The sequence below is a fragment of the Rhinolophus hipposideros genome (genome assembly GCF_964194185.1).
Source record: "Rhinolophus hipposideros genome assembly, chromosome: 9".
NCBI classification, from domain to species: Eukaryota; Metazoa; Chordata; class Mammalia; order Chiroptera; family Rhinolophidae; genus Rhinolophus; species Rhinolophus hipposideros.
This window is the reverse complement of record NC_138055.1, coordinates 791805-809172: the sequence shown is the minus strand read 5'-3', so window position 1 is coordinate 809172 and position 17368 is coordinate 791805. Positions and strand designations below refer to the sequence as shown.

General features: G+C 55.5%; 1 protein-coding gene across 2 annotated transcripts in view; it reads right to left on the bottom strand.

The window, feature by feature from the left end:
• BRD1 (bromodomain containing 1) overlaps window positions 1-17368 on the bottom strand; it is a 46915-nt gene that overhangs the window by 13286 nt on the left and 16261 nt on the right. For both annotated transcript variants that reach the window (XM_081058335.1, XM_081058336.1), the window contains exons 3-7: window positions 16013-16169; window positions 9740-9871; window positions 9293-9421; window positions 8805-9117; window positions 6998-7258 (exon numbers count right to left, since the gene is read on the bottom strand). In XM_081058335.1, coding sequence (XP_080914461.1) covers window positions 6998-7258; window positions 8805-9117; window positions 9293-9421; window positions 9740-9871; window positions 16013-16169 — 992 coding nt within the window. The remainder of the gene's footprint in view (window positions 1-6997; window positions 7259-8804; window positions 9118-9292; window positions 9422-9739; window positions 9872-16012; window positions 16170-17368) is intronic.

The window sequence follows — 17368 nt, the reverse complement described above, 5'->3', positions numbered from 1 at the left end:
GGTATACCGCTCTTCTCTGCAAATAACTGTGAAACATTATTTCACATATGCCAACATTAAATACATCATTCGAGTTCATGGCAATTTCTCAATCAACAGTTCACTTACCTTGAGGAAGAAAACATACTGCACATAACTAAGGGTCTAGCCCTGCCTTCCCACACAGTGCTGACCTGGGCCAGCGGTCAGCACACAAAAGCAAACACACTCACACCTCATTTCTGACCAGGGTCTCCTAAGGCGATGCCAGAGGGGGCAGGCCGTAGGAAGGGCTGTGACCACTGCCGGCCGAGGTACACTGACTTCCACACTTCATTCTGAAATGCTACAATGTAAGCTCTTTTTTCAATCTGACTTTAAAAATGAAAATAATCTTTGGAAGAATATTTTAACCACTTAAAAAAAGGCTTTCAAAAATTTGCTTAAAAACGAGTAGTCTGAAAACCATACGGTTGGAGGCCGGTCTGCAGGGACAGCGGCTGACCGAGCGAGGTCACCCGCCAGTGAGCACACGGTATCTTTCTGGGCAAGACTACTTGCCCGAGACTACAGGACCGAGAGATACAGCGAGAGGACCATTAAGCGAGCCTAACTAGCATTTACCATCACTAGGTAGTTTTCATCTTATTAAACCACTTGAAAGATGTGAGGTTAACATTGGACCCAATTCACTCTGAAAATAAAAAGCTACACAACTAGCCGGCCCACGTCCCCCCAGAGCCAGAGCTGGGACGGTGAGGTGGGCTCTGCTCATCTCTGGAAACAGCCAGATCCGGGCCTCAGCCGGCTGTGGCGGCCTGCGGCTGTGCCTGAAAGGTGACTTGGTCTTCAAATGCTCCCCAAACTTGTCAGAGCACATCACAGGTGGCTCAGATACCAAGGGAGAGTGCTTCCCAACACAAAGTAAAGCCAGTTTTAGACGGACACTCGCCCACCCAGTGCATGCAGCAGCTGCCAGACGCAGTAGTAGTATCCGGGTGGGGACACTGTGATGTCCTTTACGTAGAAGTGCTGGATCACCAGCCATGCTGCCCGACACGCGGGCTGCCGATGAAATCCTTCCCACCCATCGTTAAGGGGTACCAACAGATTTCAGGAAACAGCATGTACAAAACACTCAGAACACAGTTCCCACAGAGCTTCCTGCTAACAACTGAGGCGCACGTGCGCACACACGCACGCCCACCCTGGCTCACTCCCTGCCTTCTATTCGCCCTGGGCCTCACCCTGGGCCCCCACAGCACGGCCCATCCTAGCCATCACACCAGAAGTGCGGCCAGCACTCCCTGCAGACATCAGACTCGGTCCTGGCGGGGGTCCAGGCAGCATGGGGCACTGCCCACCGGAGCCTGAGGGGCCTCGGCTTGCCCCCTCCTCACGAGCTGTCCCCAGCCCCCCACTCGCATTCTGACCCCTCTCTGCTCAGCCACCCGAGGACAGCAGCCCACCAGGTGCCCCAACCACCACTGTCCACAGGCTCTCCTCTCCCGCCTGTCACTTGGCCCACATACAGGCTCCTCCCTCATATGAGCCCCACACCAGACACAAGGGTCAAAGGTCTCACGTGACCCCTCCTCCTAGCCAAAGGTGGCCTGAGTTTGCTCACCCAGCGCCCTGCTCTGCAGTCACTGCGCACCCACCGACAGGGCAGCTCGCAGCCAGGCGCCCGAGGTGTTCAGGGGGCAGGCACGCCAACGGCACGGCCAAGAGCAGAGACGCTCCGGTGACCGGGTAGGAGGCCCACGCAGCCTGTTTCCTCATCCACAGAGGGAACACCTGCACCGCAGCCCCCGAGCGGGGGCCTCACTGGAAGTCAACAGACACATGTGGAAGTTCTTTTAGAAAGTCACTGCCCACCGACAACTACGTGCAACGTAATTCCATGAGAAGTTCACGCTCACTCAACTTCTAGGACAGACTACGCGATGAACTGGGGTCTCAGTGTCTATGAATACAGGACTCGGCATCCAACAGTCCACGCACTGAACGTGTCACGTTTACGTGACGGCCACAAGGCCTCACCCTCAGGACGCCTGACTAAAACCAGCTACTCCTGGGGACCGAGACGCCCTGACGTGTGCAACGACAGTTCTCCAACACTGCACACCTGGTCGTCAACTACGCCCAACAAACATTTCCACAGCAGAGTCACAAAAAGCTTGGTGAAACCAGTCATGCATCGGCCATTTCCGCCCAGTGTAGACTGTCCTGCCAGTGCCAAAATCGCAAGGGGGAAGCTGCACATTGGTACAATTCACATCGCATGCAAAGTCCTCTGGCGACACGACAGGGTCCTCGCACACTGCAGAAGGGCGTGCACAGAGGGGGACCCAGCACCCGGCAACCCCGCGGTAAAGCAGGACAGCTCAGCGCTGACACAGCAAGACCCGGCTCAACACACGGCCACGCCCCAAGACCAGAAGCAGAAACCGGCCAGCCCACAGCTCGGTTCTCCTGAAGCCGCCCTCCTCACTGTGCTGCGCCCTGTGCACTGACGACAAACTCCGGGGCCAAAAGGCGCTGCTCTGTGACTCCACCTCCAGCTGAGAGCCTCACCAGCTCCACAGTCACCAACAATAATCCCAGCCTGCGGGGAGTGTGGTGTTGGACAGTCCGGCCTGCTGCTGAGCCCACACCCAGGTCTCCTCAACCCCAGGGGCTCAATCAGGAACGCCCTGGGGGAGCCAGGCCGGGAGGCCTCCCCTCCTCAGACCAGGGGGTTTCAGCGGGCCTGCCACCTGCTCTAACTATCCTGTTCAAGTTTCTTCAAATGGAAACCACATAAATGTTAAACTAAGACAGACTGTGTTCTTGATATTAAGGAATTACTACTATTTCAGGTGTGATAATATCGTAGCTATGGGTCCTTTACTTTTAGAAAATTCTTGATTTCTGTCCCATTATAAAGCTCCTGAGTTCACATTTCTATAGCGACACAGATGTCTTGATTTTGGCTGTCCTCACCAACATTTAGGTAATTAGATATAAACCCCAGGTCGATCTGGAGGCTCCTCCCTTCCTGACCCCCCCAGATGGACTTTAAGGCTGTTTGCCCCTCCCACCCTCCTTCCCATCAGCTCAAAGTAAAACGCCCTTTCTGTAACTTAGTCACTTTTAACAAGGGCGTAACAATCTACAAGCGATCCCAGCCCTTTTCTCAGATCTCACGTGTTGCTGCCTTTAAAATAACCCGTGCCACAGAGCAGCAAAGCTGGCCTTCAGAGGGACCGGGCCTAACTGGGGTGCTCCTGCCTGGCAAGTGAGGCTGCCAGGTGCTCCTCCATGGGAACCCGATGCCGGGGAGGGAGTCCTTGCCCAAGGACCACGAAAAGTCACACATGGCTCTGCAATGAGACCAGGACTGGGGGAAAGCGAGTGTTCAAAGAAGCTCTTCTAATGATGGCGAATCAGCTTGTTGACAAGCTTTCTCCCCAACTCACTCTTTTCAGGGCAAATAACACACAAAGAGTAGTTTTCCAAAAGAGAAAGATCAGCCTGCACAGAGCGAGAGCTCGGGCAACGGGAAGGGGACTGGCTGGGAGGATGGTGGGTGGCGAACACTGACCCCTCTCCACAGGCCCTGCAACGTCCTAGGGCCCTCCCCCCACCTGGGGTGCAACAGGCCTGACAACCTGTGGCCACCCTGGACTCCTAGGACCCACTACATACAAAAGAGGGGCAGCCAGATACGTTGGCTGCCAGAGGTCCCTGGGAGAAAATGCTCCTGAGAAGTGAACCCCCCAGTCAGGAAAGGGCCCTCGGAAATGAAGCTTTTACTGGGCTCTGGGTCCGAACGTATGTGCAGCACCCAAAGGACAGTTTCTAGAGCTGCACCTCACACAGAGGTGACCTGAACTACCGAGTCCAACAACTCAGCCGCACACAGGAGGTCATTTTTCTGGGAGATAGAACCTCCAGGGCTCTAGTCCTCAGGCAGCAGGACATCGGAGCTGTGACCCACGGAAACCGTGTGACACTCAGGGACTTGCCGCTCACAGCCAATTCTTACTTGCGGGGCTGGCGGACTGCAGTGCACAAGAAAACACCGCGTGGTCATGACCAAGACACCACAGGCCCCGCCAGCTGATACACATGCCCAGGCAGGCGAAAGGCTTTCTCAGTAAGCCAACTGAGTGTGTCTAGTTTTAAAACACTTGGAAAGATTATAAACCCAACTGCCATCGGCTGGGAAGGAGGGAGTCTTCTGGCACTTTCTTTTTGTGTAACTGAAATGTGCCAACTTTAAAATGAGAAAAGCAGAGGGGAAAAAGAGGGGGCGAGGCTCACACCAAGTTGAACCTGCTCCCACAGTTTAAGTTTCCAGCTGAGCGCCTCCCAGAGCAAGGCCCACCTGTAACCACCCACCTGGGACCCTACCATATTTCCCCAAAAATAAGACCAGGTCTTACATTAATTTTTGCTCCAAAAGACACATTAGGGCTTATTTTCAGGGGATGTCTTATTTTTTTCATGTACAACAATCTACACAAAAATCTGCAATTATTCAAACACAGTCATGCCATCTTCTTCTGGAACATCGGCATAACTCTCCAAACCCCGAATTCCAGCTTGAATTTCCTGTGACTCCATTTCCTGTAGGACCATTGGCCCTAATCTCTTATGTCCAGCAATAGAGCTCTCCTTAAATGAGCACGTCTTGTCCATGTAGCCCGCTCGTAGTACATTGGCAACACAGCTGTCAGTGATTTTATCCCATGAAGTCTTCACCCAAGTCACGACCTCTTGCAGGCAGGGCTTCACAAAGTTTCCAGGCTGATTTCTCTCCATTCTATTTTCAATCATGTTGATTTCTCTCCATTCTATTTTCTCTCCAATCAATTTTCAATTGATTTCCATGTGCAAATGCTCCTTGAATGGCTTGTTTATTGCAGTATCAAGAGTCTGGAGATAGGCAGTCATTCCTGCAGGAATCATTATTTGATCTATTCTTCTCTCTGCAAGGAAGTTTTTTATGTCTTTAGCACCGTGAGTGCTGGCAGAATCTCAGACTAGCAGACCTCTTTGGCCACCTCGCCAAACAACTGGCAGCATTAAATCGACCCACTTCCTTATAACTGCTTGTGTGCACCAGGCTTTTTCGGTTTCAAGAACATAAATGCCTGAAACACGTTCAAACTTATCTTTCTTGCCCTTAGTGATGATGAGAGGTGGGGCTTTCTTTCCATCCAGACGAATTGCCAAAATACAGGTAACACGTGCGCTTTCATAACCAGTGGAGGGCATGTAGATTGACGAGGCACCCCTCTGATCAAGTGTCGTTTGAGATCCTTGGCCCATAAACACTGCAGTTTCATCCACAGCAGTCATGTTGGAGAGTTGGTATTTAGAAAAGTCGTTGCCATCAATAAAGGACTTGAATGCAAGTGCACATTTAATAACTTCAGTATCTTCCAGCTTGAACAGTGTTGTCAATCTTAGAGACGGTTCATGTGGCTGAAGGAAGCCATCCAGCCAGTGTCGTGATGCTTTGAATTCTTCTGGGGATATTTCTAACTATGGTGCCATTGCAAGGGCAAATGCTTGAATATCAGCCCTGTGCACAGCCAAAGCCTTTGCTCTCCTGTGAGCAGTCTATTCAGATGATGTCTTCCAGCTCAGGAAGTAATGGTTGCCGGCCTGATCCACACTTGTGCTTCTTAGCATGTCCCTCTTCCACCTGTTGACTGAGGTTATCGTACTCTGCTCGCCATTTTCAGACCATTCGGTGATACAACTTCTCTTTGCAGAAAGCCGTAAGATTCTTGCCCCGGGAGTCCTCCATGATTCCTTTCTTGTACTCGACGAAAATAACTCTTTCTTTTTGCACTTATCTTCTCTGGAGGCCAAAATATCATTCCCTTTCAATCTACCATTAAATCAAGTGTTAACTGAAGACTTACAAGACAGGAGTGGCAACAAAAATGATGACAAGAATGATGGTCCACACAAAAGCGACGAAAACTTGCGGCACCAAAATTCAGAAAACGTTTCTTTATTTCACACGAGTGCATTAAGTACGTCCATTACAACACACGACGTATTGAATTATGAAGATTCATATTAGACACAACCACGTCCGTTTGTTATCAAGCGCACACGTTATTCGTGCGTTGTGTCCACTCCAATTGGTCACTCGGCAATAAGTTTCAAGTTCATCTGTTTACATAGGTGCTTAACTCTCATCCAAAGGCACCCACTTGGGTATTTACAACTAATTATAATTTATGTTATCATTTAAGTACTAATGTCAATAATATTATTTGTTTATATTTAACTATATGTTAACATTATTTTAATTCAATACATCCGTCATGTGCAGCAACGGACATACTAAAACCGTCCGTCTGGCTGACGATCTTAACTGGGGCTTATTTTTGGGGCAGGGCTTATGTTACAAGCATCCTAAAAAATCATGCTAGGGCTTATTTTCCGGTTAGGTCTTACTTTCAGGGAAATATGGTACGATCGTTCCTGCTGGGTGGATGGGTTTCTTCCCGTCTGTATATTTCCTGTCCATAAAAACACCCCTGCTGGCTCACTGTGCAGCAGGAAGGCGAGAATGCTGCCCAGACAGAGCTCTCTCTGGGGGGCTGTACTAGTTTGTTCCGCAGGGACAGATGCCCAGGTCCCCACCCACCCTTCAAAGAATCAGGGAGGGGAGTGGGCGTGGTGCCCAAGGTCCTTTCACCAAGCTGCACCTCATAATCCAGCACACAATTAAACCAGTCTCCTCCGCTGACGGAGGAGACAGTCAACAAAGGTAGTCACTCCTGTCATCACACAGCCACTACCACTCCCCAGCCACTCTGCAGGGTGGCCTAGAACCGAAACCATCCTGTGCAAGTAGTTTTGCAGGACCCGGCTGAGAAAACCATCTTAATCTGTGCCTTAAGCTTATAACTGGCTACTGAAGTGCCAGCGGCAGCACAGATGGCACCGAGTGGGACAGGCGTGGTGGGAGCACATGAGCGTGAGTCCAGGCAGGCGCTGTGCTTACCTTCGTCCCCCGTCTCCGGCCCCAGCTGAGCACCTTCCTCTTGCAAGCCTCCAATACCTGAGTCCGCGGCCGGGGCCGGGCTGTGCCGCTGGCTCAGCTTGCTCCGCACGAGTGCAATCTCCTTCTTCAGCAGCTTGGCCCGCTTGCTCCTCGACCCGCTAGACTTCATGGCGCACGTGAGGTCCAGCTTGTCCAGCAGCTCCCGCAGCTGCTCCTCCAGCCCCATGTGGGCCCTGTTGGCCGGGTCCAGCAACCTGTCCACTGAAGGCCAAGAACACACACACATCAGCCAAGCACTAAGCTGTCTTCTGAGACAGGAAAATCCACCGGGCCCTCCACCCGTGTCACCAGGGGATGAGGGGCACAGGCCTTCCAGCTGTGCCGGAACCCATGACAGGCCGCTGCCACCGGCGAGCGTGCTTTTCACCCGTGGGTGTCAGCAAGCACAACCAGCCGGGTGCACGGGCACAGCGAGCCCTGTCGTCACCACACCCCCGACACCGGCGCTGACGAGTCAGAGGCATTAGAGGCCCAGCTTGGGGCTGTCGCACCGCGAGTGTCCAGACGCATGTCGCTGACTAGAAGCGGGCAGCGGGATTCACAGGTCATTCTGAATTTCAGGCATATTTACTACAAAAACCCCTAGTACTTTCAATTTCAGCAACACCGACCTTTATGAAGCATGGATCACTTCAAGGTAGCGAGAGGCAGCTAAGACAGAACCTGCTCTTAGAGCTCCCTGAAGATAAAAGTGGGAACGACAGACGCTGTGAGAGGCCAGTGACACCACCTCCTCCAGGAACAGACGTGTTATTAAAAGCATCTATCTTTTCTATGAAGTAAACAAGACATCAGCACAGGGAAATAAATGAGAATGCCTGACAGGTAATGGCCTGGCTTCAACCCAGCTCATCATTCTAACAAAACTTCATGGACAACACAAGCTCAAAAACACTCGGAAACAAAGCTCATGTCACCTGCAGCCCCCAAAGGGAAACGTCTCAGCCCTGAACAGAGCGTGAGGGCTCAGTGGGAGGGAAGGAAGGGCACCGATGCCCATGACACCTAGTCCAGCAACTCAGCCACGTCCCCACCCGAATACCAAGGCAGAAATAAATCACTTAGTACTTCTCATCCCTACTTCTTCAGTGAAAACCTCAGGGCAGAAATTCACCTCATCAACCTGCATGGTCATTTTCTGCAAAGCCCAACATGGAGAGGCCCTGGCCCCCAAACCCCTTCCCACTGCAGGGAGTCTTACGGCGGCTGGAGCACGGTGCAGGGAGAGTAGCCCGTCTGCAAGCGCCGGCACAAGCAGGCAGGCAGCTGTGACGTGTGTGAGAGGCAGGGGCCCTCAGCAGGAGGCGGGCAGAGTGCAAACAGGAGTGGGGGTGGGAGGGAGGCGCGCCCGAGCGCCTGGGCTGTGTCTGTCCTCAAACACAGGTGACAGACAGCCTTGCCCGAAGTCACCACGACCCATGCTGGGGACAGGTCCCCAACAGCACTCTTCCTGGGCTCTATCGGGTAGAGCGCAGACCCACAGAGGCACATGAAACATGGCTGGTCTGCAGAGGTGCTGTGAGCATAACGCACACACCAGGCAGAAGAGAAAAGTGAATGGAAAGGACCCTCGGTGACTTTTACATTGACAGCATGTTAGAATCACAATACGCAGACGCACTGGATTGCAGGTACGTCAGGAAAACAAATTTCGCCTTTCTTTCCGTTCGCTTCACAAGGCGAGCGGAAACGACGGCCAGTCGCCCGTCGTCCACCGCCTCCGGCTGGGCGGGCCGGCCGTGCTTACCGTCCTCCCAGGAGAAGGGCCGCCGCGGGGCTGCCGCAGGCCGCTCGGGCAGGTGCACGCCGGACGCCTCCTCAAAGCCGATGCTGTCCGCCTGGCGCCGCGCCTGCCTCAGGACGACGCCGCCTTGGTCCCGCAGCCGCACGGCCGCCCGGTAGAACACCGTGTCCTTGGCGTTGTACCTCAGGCAGTTGTCCACGATGAGCTCGAAGTCCTCCTCAAACTCGGGGAGGCTCCTGTAGCCCTGAGCTTCCAGCCGCTTCCTCATGGTGGCGAAGTCCATAGGCTGCTTGATGTGGTCCAGGTAGTCCGGCACCTGGTCAGGGGGGGACCGGCGGGCACAGGGCCTCAGCGCCAGCACACGGCTCTCCCGCACGCTGGAGGCGGGACACCCCTCAACCCCACGCGCCCACACAGACACACGCGCACACATTCCACAAAGAACCAGGGCACATAAAGGGAGCTGCTGGAGCAGCAGAGTGTACACCCACCTCCGTCAGGCTCACCGGCTGGGCGAATATGCGGGCCGGGTCCTTGTCCTGCAGCTGGTCAAGGACCGAGCGCAGCAGCACCGTGAGCGGGGTCAGCCGCAGCTCCAGCGCCATCTGCTCCACCTTTACCTGGGGGACAGCGCACCTGAGTCTCAAGAACCTTCTGCTCTGCTTCCCGGGCGCTCAGCATCACCACACGTGCCATGGCCAATGAAAGCTCACACTGCACCTTGGCATGGCACCCCCAAACTCGCACCGGGTGCCAGCCCAGCTCCCACTCCCCCACCCAGGACCCTCTAGGGACACCACACTGGACACCACACTCCACCGCACCACCCGGCCTCCTCCAAGCAGTCAGTCGCCCCTCTGTAAAGCTGCAATCCAGGCAGGCGGCCACCCAGCCGGCCCCACCCGCAAGGACAGCTGCAGGAACCCGCGGGGACACACCTGCTCCCGCTTAAGCTTCTCGCGTTTGCGCAGGAGCTCAATCAGCAGGCGCGCCCTCTCCAGATCGTGCCGCAGCCGCTGCCAGTACTTCAGCTTCTCCTTGGCGGCACGAATCTCCTCGTCGTTCTCTCTCTGAGAAAATGAATCGACAGCCCTCACGGTGAACCCAGCCCTCCCTACGGCCTGCAGCTGCAGGGCACAGAGACTCTGCCGTGCAGAGCACCAGCGGCCCAGGCCAGGGCGAGGGGCCCCCCCAACTAGAGCAGCCACACACCTTGCCCACCAAAGGAGGACCGCCCACCGCCCAGACACAGAATGCGGGCACAGCCCAGCCCCCATGCACTTCCTCACACTTCCCTTCCTGGCCCCCAAGGTCTGCCCGGCCCTGCGGTCCTCACGCACGCCTGAGGTGGTCACCATCCACTCTTGCTGCTCTGCTCCCAGGCCCACCTTCTACCACTGGCTACCAACACAGCACCACTCATCCACGTGCCAAGGCTAAGCCCACAGCCCAGCTGCAGGCCCGCCCTCTGCCCAAGCACAGCGGGCAGTGCAGGAAGACCTCAGGGACAACCCCTCACCTCCTCCAGGACGCCACAGTCCTATTCCAACCTTCCGTGCACGACTGCCTGGACCGAGGGAAGGTCCCACCTCAGACGGCTTTCCTTTCCCACTTCTGGGACATAGTCCTCTGGCCTCGGCCAGTCACACAGCATCACTTCCCAGCACATACTCACACTTGTCAGACCCTCTTTTCTCTGTACGGACCACTCAGCCCCACACCACCCACCCTGCAGAGCTGGAACGTGGTGCCCAGGAGGCTGGCCCCCACACTGCCTCACTCCCTGGATCCAAGCTGGAGGCCTCATGCAGACAGTGCTTTTCTAAAGAACAGCTGGAGCAGCCGCTGCAGCTGGCACAATGCACACATGGCACAACAGACTGAGACCAGGGGAGTGCGCTCCAGCCCAGGGCACCAGGGACCGCGTGGGGGGATGGGGACACGCGCTGCTCCCGTCCTCACAGGGAGGCGGCCTCAGCACCCGCCAGGTGCAGACAACTGGGCTTACTTCACGTTAGTTTAAAACTCTAGGCATCAAACAGGAGTTAACAGCGTCAGCTGTAACGCACAGAAAGATAGGTTTACAAAAGCAAATTCCCCGAGAGCATCTGAAAACCATCTTGTCCATCTGTTCGCAATCAAGCACCAACCACCAGGATATTGGCCTGGTGACCGGGTGACTGTACGTAGTGCCATGTGACCGGCGTGCTCACTGTCCCAACTGGAGGAAGGACCAAGACGTGCCAAGCGGCCTCGTGTCTTCAAAAGGCCTGAGTGTTCTGACCTTGACCTTCAGCAGTCTTTATTTCCTTCTTTATTTCCTGCGTGATAACTAACCCTGAAGATGCCATGAAGTGGGATACAGGCGAACTTATTTCTAGTACCAAAATCTATCTCAAGAGAATTCTAGAAGACCATGTTTGAAATCGACCCAACTTCCACTCAACAAACGAGAAGAGTATGCCCACCTAAAAGGAAGAGTCGGGGTGCTGGGATCGGGGAAATGTCTAGAGCCCCCCACGGTGAGGACCAAGACCCCGTGCTAGGGGACAGGGAAGGCCAGCTCCAGGGGCAGGGGAGGGAACAGCACATCTACCCAAGTCCCAGGGCACTACCTGGCGAGAAACCCCAAGGGGCAATGGGGTCCCTACCCCTGGAGTGGGTGCAGGAGGGGCCAATGCCAACAGCAGCAGGGCAGAGTGAAAAGGCCCTCCAGGAAGGGGCCCGCACTTCCCAGCCAGCCAGGGCCGGCAGGGACCCAGTGCTCGCAGCTAGACAAGGCCTCGGTGGGCTCTGATCAGAGCACCGAGAATGGGGCACCATCCTGTCGTGTTTCCCCAAAAATAAGACCTAGCTGGACAATCAGCACTAAGGCATCTTTTGGAGCAAAAATTAATATAAGACGCAGTCTTATACTATATAATACCAGGTCATATAATAAGACTGGCTCTTATATTAATTTTTGATTCAAGAGACGCATTAAAGCTGATTTTCGGAGAACACGGTAGCAGAGGCCCCAGGAAGAGCCTCATGTGCCCTCAGGCCAGCTAGTCCCATTTCTGCCTGTCCCGCCAACAAAAGATCAGGCATGGGGAGGGAAGGGCTGCGCCTGGCCACTTTCAGGACCTGTGTGGGGACAGAGTCCCAGAGTGCAGTTTCCAGGCTCTCAGCCTCACGTGGGAAGGTGCTGGCTCAGGTAGTAAATGGCCATCAACTGTGATTGGATGGCCATCAGCTGTGGCTAGTTGGCCGTCAGCTGTAACCAGTGAGCCACTGGCCACTAATATAACTGCCGTGGCTGCGCTAGAAGGCACAGACTACAGCTAACAAGCGCAGTGAGCAGGCGGATTGTCAATTGCAGATCGTGTGGATCCTACTTCCTCTGTCTCGCCCGACCACCAGCGAGACTAGGGTGCAGGAAGAACCCTCGTTGGGGCACTGGCGGATGTCTGCTTTTGTGTCTCAACCAGCCGCCAGCAAGACTATAGTGGTGTGACTCCCCTACCTATGGCTCCATGGGTGTTCCTTTTGGCCTCACCATGTCCTGCGTTTTTTGTGCGGGTAGCAGGAGCTGAGTCCCTGCATGACAGCCTGGTTCAGGGCAAGCGCCCAGAAACATGGACAAATGAGTCAAATTAAACTGTAACATCAAGAATTTCCTAAGTTTCAAAAGACATTAAAATCACACCAAGCCTTAAACATTCTGTGTGGAACATTACTATTCTGGAACTGTCCCCCTAGCCCCCAAAAAGCCAACCTGTAACGCAGGGTTTTCTGCTCCCGCTCTTGGCAAGTGACCCCAGGAGACTTCGAGGCCAAAAAGGAACAACAGCAGAGCCATGGATAGGGGTTCATACCACTATACCCTCGCTGGCGGGCGGCCAAGACACAGGAAGCAGGAGCCACACATTCCACACCATCAGCAATCCGTGCTTGCTAACGCAGCCACGGCGATTATATACAAAACCATAGTGGCTAATGGCCAACTGGTTCCAGCTGATGGCCATCTAACAGCCCAGCCAGTGCCTTTCCATGGGAGGCCAAGAGCCTGGAAACTGCACTCCTGGCCCTGGCCCTCCCTACACAACCCTTACAGGATAAAGTGGGCAAGCATGGCGTGGGGACAGCCCCTCCACCTCCCATCCTGCCCACCCAGGGCCGCCCTGCACCTGTGGCTGGGACCCACGCCAGGCCCACGAGTAAGAGTCCTGCACCCGTGTCAGCACATCTCCAGAGCCAGGCAGGCCCAAGGGCACCTCAGGGTCGTCAATACCAGCTGGTTCAAGCTGCACACACTCAGATCCGCGCCGCTCCTACCAACCCTCTGAGACAGCCGACACCTGTGTTTCTCGTCTTCCTGTTCTTACAGAGGGTCTGGTGTGATGGGAGGTGAGCTCTCAAGTAACGGCCTCACACCAATGTGCTGGCGCCTGCACGGCCCGTGTGCCCCACCCCCGGCCTGCCTCCTCCTGCCGCCTCACCCCCAGCCACACAAGCCCATGCTGGGTGCGTCTGCCCGCCCCACTTCTCCTAGGAGGTCCATGTGTGCCGCGGATGGCTAGCCCCACTGACCATGGGCTTAACCCACGGCGTGTGGACACGTAAGCAGGCTGGGTCTGCGTCCTCCCACTTCTCTCTCGGGGTGTAACACCTCAGGGTCCCAATCACCCCACAACCCCCATTTCACTGTACCCTATCCACCGCAAAGGCCCAGGCCCCCCTCTCACACTGGAGGCCTTACAGGCTTGGTCCCAACCTCCTGCCCCACCGTGCGGTCAGCACATCCCGACAACAGGCCAGCTGTAGCCGGCAGTCCCGTGGCTTCAAGTCCTGGCACAGCCCTGGCAGGGACACGAGCTCCATCCCCAAGGGAAGGAGGGACGGACATGCAGCACAGCAGCTAAGCAGGTATCACTAACAAAGATCCCAGGTTCGATGTGAAGGCTGAGAATGGACTCCAGACATCCAGACCCAACCCAGTGAGTGTAAGACACCCATGCACACAGCCCCTGGGGTAAGCAGCAGGCAGGACAAGAAATAAGCAATGTGCCCAAAGCAGTGCGTCGTCCCAACGCCAGATGGAGCGGGCAGCTGACGACTCAGCAGGTCTGCAGCACTTCACGACGTTTGCATAGCCCGGGCTCATCTACGCGGGTGTCCAGAGCACCGACACCTCAGATTAAGGGAGCAGCCTTTCGTGTGCGGGACAGGCGCCCTGTTGGCCCCACCTCAGCACTCGCTGTCCTAACACCAGGCAGGCCCTGCCGGTCTGCACAGGGGCTGACCCCGCCACACGCTCCCTGCCTCGCCACTGCCTGAGGCCGCATGTCCTTGGACGTTACAAGCGATGCAACTCAGATGGCACTGCGGGCACCAGGACAGAGGGGAGGGACAGCCCAACCATTACACCATCCCAGGGGCAGCAGGCCCGAGAAATACAGCCCTCGGGCCTTGACATGGAGGAGGGTAGGGCCACAGCCCATCTCACAGAGGCCCACAATCTTCCGTTTCTCTTGGGTTTTCAAAAAGTATTTAAAAAAAGACATTAAAATCAAACTTAAAAAAACAACTGCACATTTAAATATGTCAATACTTTGACTGTTTTGTCACCACCGATTTAGGAAAAGTTAAAACGAGGGGTCCCTAACAATGACGTCAACATGCAGGCCAGGAGCAACAAGGTGAAGAGGGACACACTCAGCCCAGGACTCTCAGTGTGACTAAGAAGGGGCAGCAGAGACACGAAAGCAACATCTCAAGACACAGTGGGATGACAAAGGTGTCGATTCGCTCCACGACCAAGAACACTCCTCTAGGCCTCTGTCTACTCTGTGCTGGGGCCGTGGAGGGAGGTGACGCCAGGAACAGGCACCGACTTCACACCAGAGCTATCCAGCAGGAGTCGTGCCCAACCCCCAGCACAGCAGAGTAAGCACTGGGCCGCGAGGGCCCGAGACCCTGCACACCAGAGAACCCCACAAGTCAGGAACCCACCCCTCCCCACTCGGGGGCCACCACGTCCTGCTGGGTCTGACAGTGTCCCCTCGGACTTGCTCAGCCACCTGACAACAGCATCAAAAGGAACAGAGCAGCATGCTTTACACAATGGTAGTGTGGCAGCCGCACTGCGATCCAGCACGAACTCGTCCCCATTGTGTGCCAGGGATGGCAGAGCAAGGGCACCTCCCAGCCTCTTGGACCGGAACGTGGCCAGGTCTTTCCTGTGATGCCAGCCAGGACTTTGGGGCAATTGCCAATAAACCATTTCTGATTGCAACTTCTTAGAGCTAATTTCTCACTCCCTAAACCCATTGTTTCAGAACTGTTTTACAATAACACCAGAGGGCTTTGTGAAACCAAATTCAGTACTAACACATAAGCGTCTGTTTGCTTCTTTTCTTTAAAAAGCCAGTTCTTGTCCCTCTCACTCACATCTGCTCTCACCTCCTTCCCTCCGCACTGCAGTCAATGGAAAACCAGCCTTCAGAGCAAGGCCCTTAAAATGAATCACTCCTGTGCTACCTCTCAATACAGGAGCGCCCAGCACAGACCCCGCCCTGGGGCCCAGCTCCACCCCCGCCCACGGGCCCAGCTCGGACCCCGCCCACGGGCCCAGCTCAGACCCCGCCCACGGGCCCAGCTCAGACCCCGCCCTGGGGCCCAGCTCAGACCCCGCCCACGGGCCCAGCTCAGACCCCGCCCTGGGGCCCAGCACAGACCCCGCCCTGGGGCCCAGCTCAGACCCCACCCTGGGGCCCAGCTCAGACCCCGCCCACGGGCCCAGCACAGACCCCGCCCACGGGCCCAGCACAGACCCCGCCCACGGGCCCAGCTCAGACCCCGCCCACGGGCCCAGCTCAGACCCCGCCCACGGGCCCAGCTCAGACCCGGCCCACGGGCACTGCCTCACCACCTGTCGTTGCTCTGCCCCTGGAACTCCACCCCATGTGCTCAGCAAGGTCAAGGCTGTCCGGACACCTCCACATGTGCAGGGACACGAGGCAACATGGATGGATGAGTACATGCAGAACCCACAGCCTAGCAGCCCAGGACACACACAGGTCCTCTATCGCTTACGGGACTGGGCCGGACCGGGGCTGCAGAGGAGGGTTACGCCACGTCCAGCAAGAAGCCAGCGCTGGGCCCCAGGAGCCGCTGCGCCTGCTCGCTGTGTCAGGTGAGGCAGCGGGAGGTGTGCAGAGGGCGCGTACCTGCTGCGAGCTTCTCTGGGACTGCAGGCTGGACTGGAGCCGCCTCAGCAGGGGAGCGCCGTTTCTGGACAGCCTCTTGAGCAGCCAGTAGCTGTGGGCTCTCTCCACGAACTGCTTCTTCCGCGGCACGGCCACCTGGTTCGCAATCCTATTCAATCTAAAACACAGAAAACTCAAAGTTTAGCTTTCGAGCAGTACATCAGCACGTTTCTTCGTGGAAACTGAAGTGTCTGTCACTCAGGGAGCCGTGGTACGTGCATGCCACATCCTGCCATCCAGGCTCTGCAGGACCAACTCCACTATCCCAAGCTAGCAGAGGTTTCACCCACCTTTCATTCACCCAGTGTCTATCAACACCCAAAAAAGAACAGCATGTTAATTCCTCTCACGTGATACAGTCCCCATGCACACAGGCTGTCACCAGCGTCTAGCAGAAGCCCCACTGGCTGCAGTGTACGCATGAATGATCCCTCGGGGACAGTCCGCTCCCACAAAGGCTGGGTGGATTCAGGGCAGTGGTCCCACTCAGTCATGTCAAAGGGACAGTAGCAGCTGATGGGCCAGGGCTGGACACAGACAGGGGCTACTGTAACTCACTGAAATGACAGTGGGGTCTCAAGTCTCTCAAGACCTCACCCTTAGTGAACCATGAAACGCAAAGGCTTTGTAGACACTCACATGGGGGAGGGGTTATTTACCACAGACCCGGGCGCCTCACCTACCACCACAGGCCTGAGGCTTCCAGAAAGTGCCCATGACCCTTGCCCTTCCTGCTAAAACAGGTCAGTGCATCAATCTGCCTCACAAGGATGCTGAAATATAAGCTCAACCAAAAACAGAACAAAACTACAAAGATGCAACAAGAAGGCATTCTTCATGGAGCAAAAACAAAATCAAGGAATTTCAAGACCAAACTTCTTCAAGAATACAAAACTTTTGATTTGTATAAAACCACCAGTGAACAAAACCGTCAGAACACCCCAGTGCTGCCATGTCCACACCTATGATGGCCCTTCCCTGAAAACAGCAGCTCCTGCTCGTCTCCAGGACGGCTCCCTACCACGCTGCTGGGTCAGCCTCCGTGCTTGGCTCTGGAGGACGTGCGCTGCACATCGCTGCCCAACTCCTGCGGTCACCGAGACCCGCTCGCCATGGGGACCCAGCTCGAGTCCTTCAGATGGACACGGCCTGAAAAACCGACCCGGGGGGAGCAGCTCCACGCCGGACACAGGCCAGAGCTTTGCCGAAGTGAACCTGTTAGATCCAACCCCCAGATGGAGGCACGTAGAGCCTCCACAGGCAGGTATGAACCGCAAGCTGAAGGGTAACCACAGCCTGCCCTTGAGGGAGGGGTCA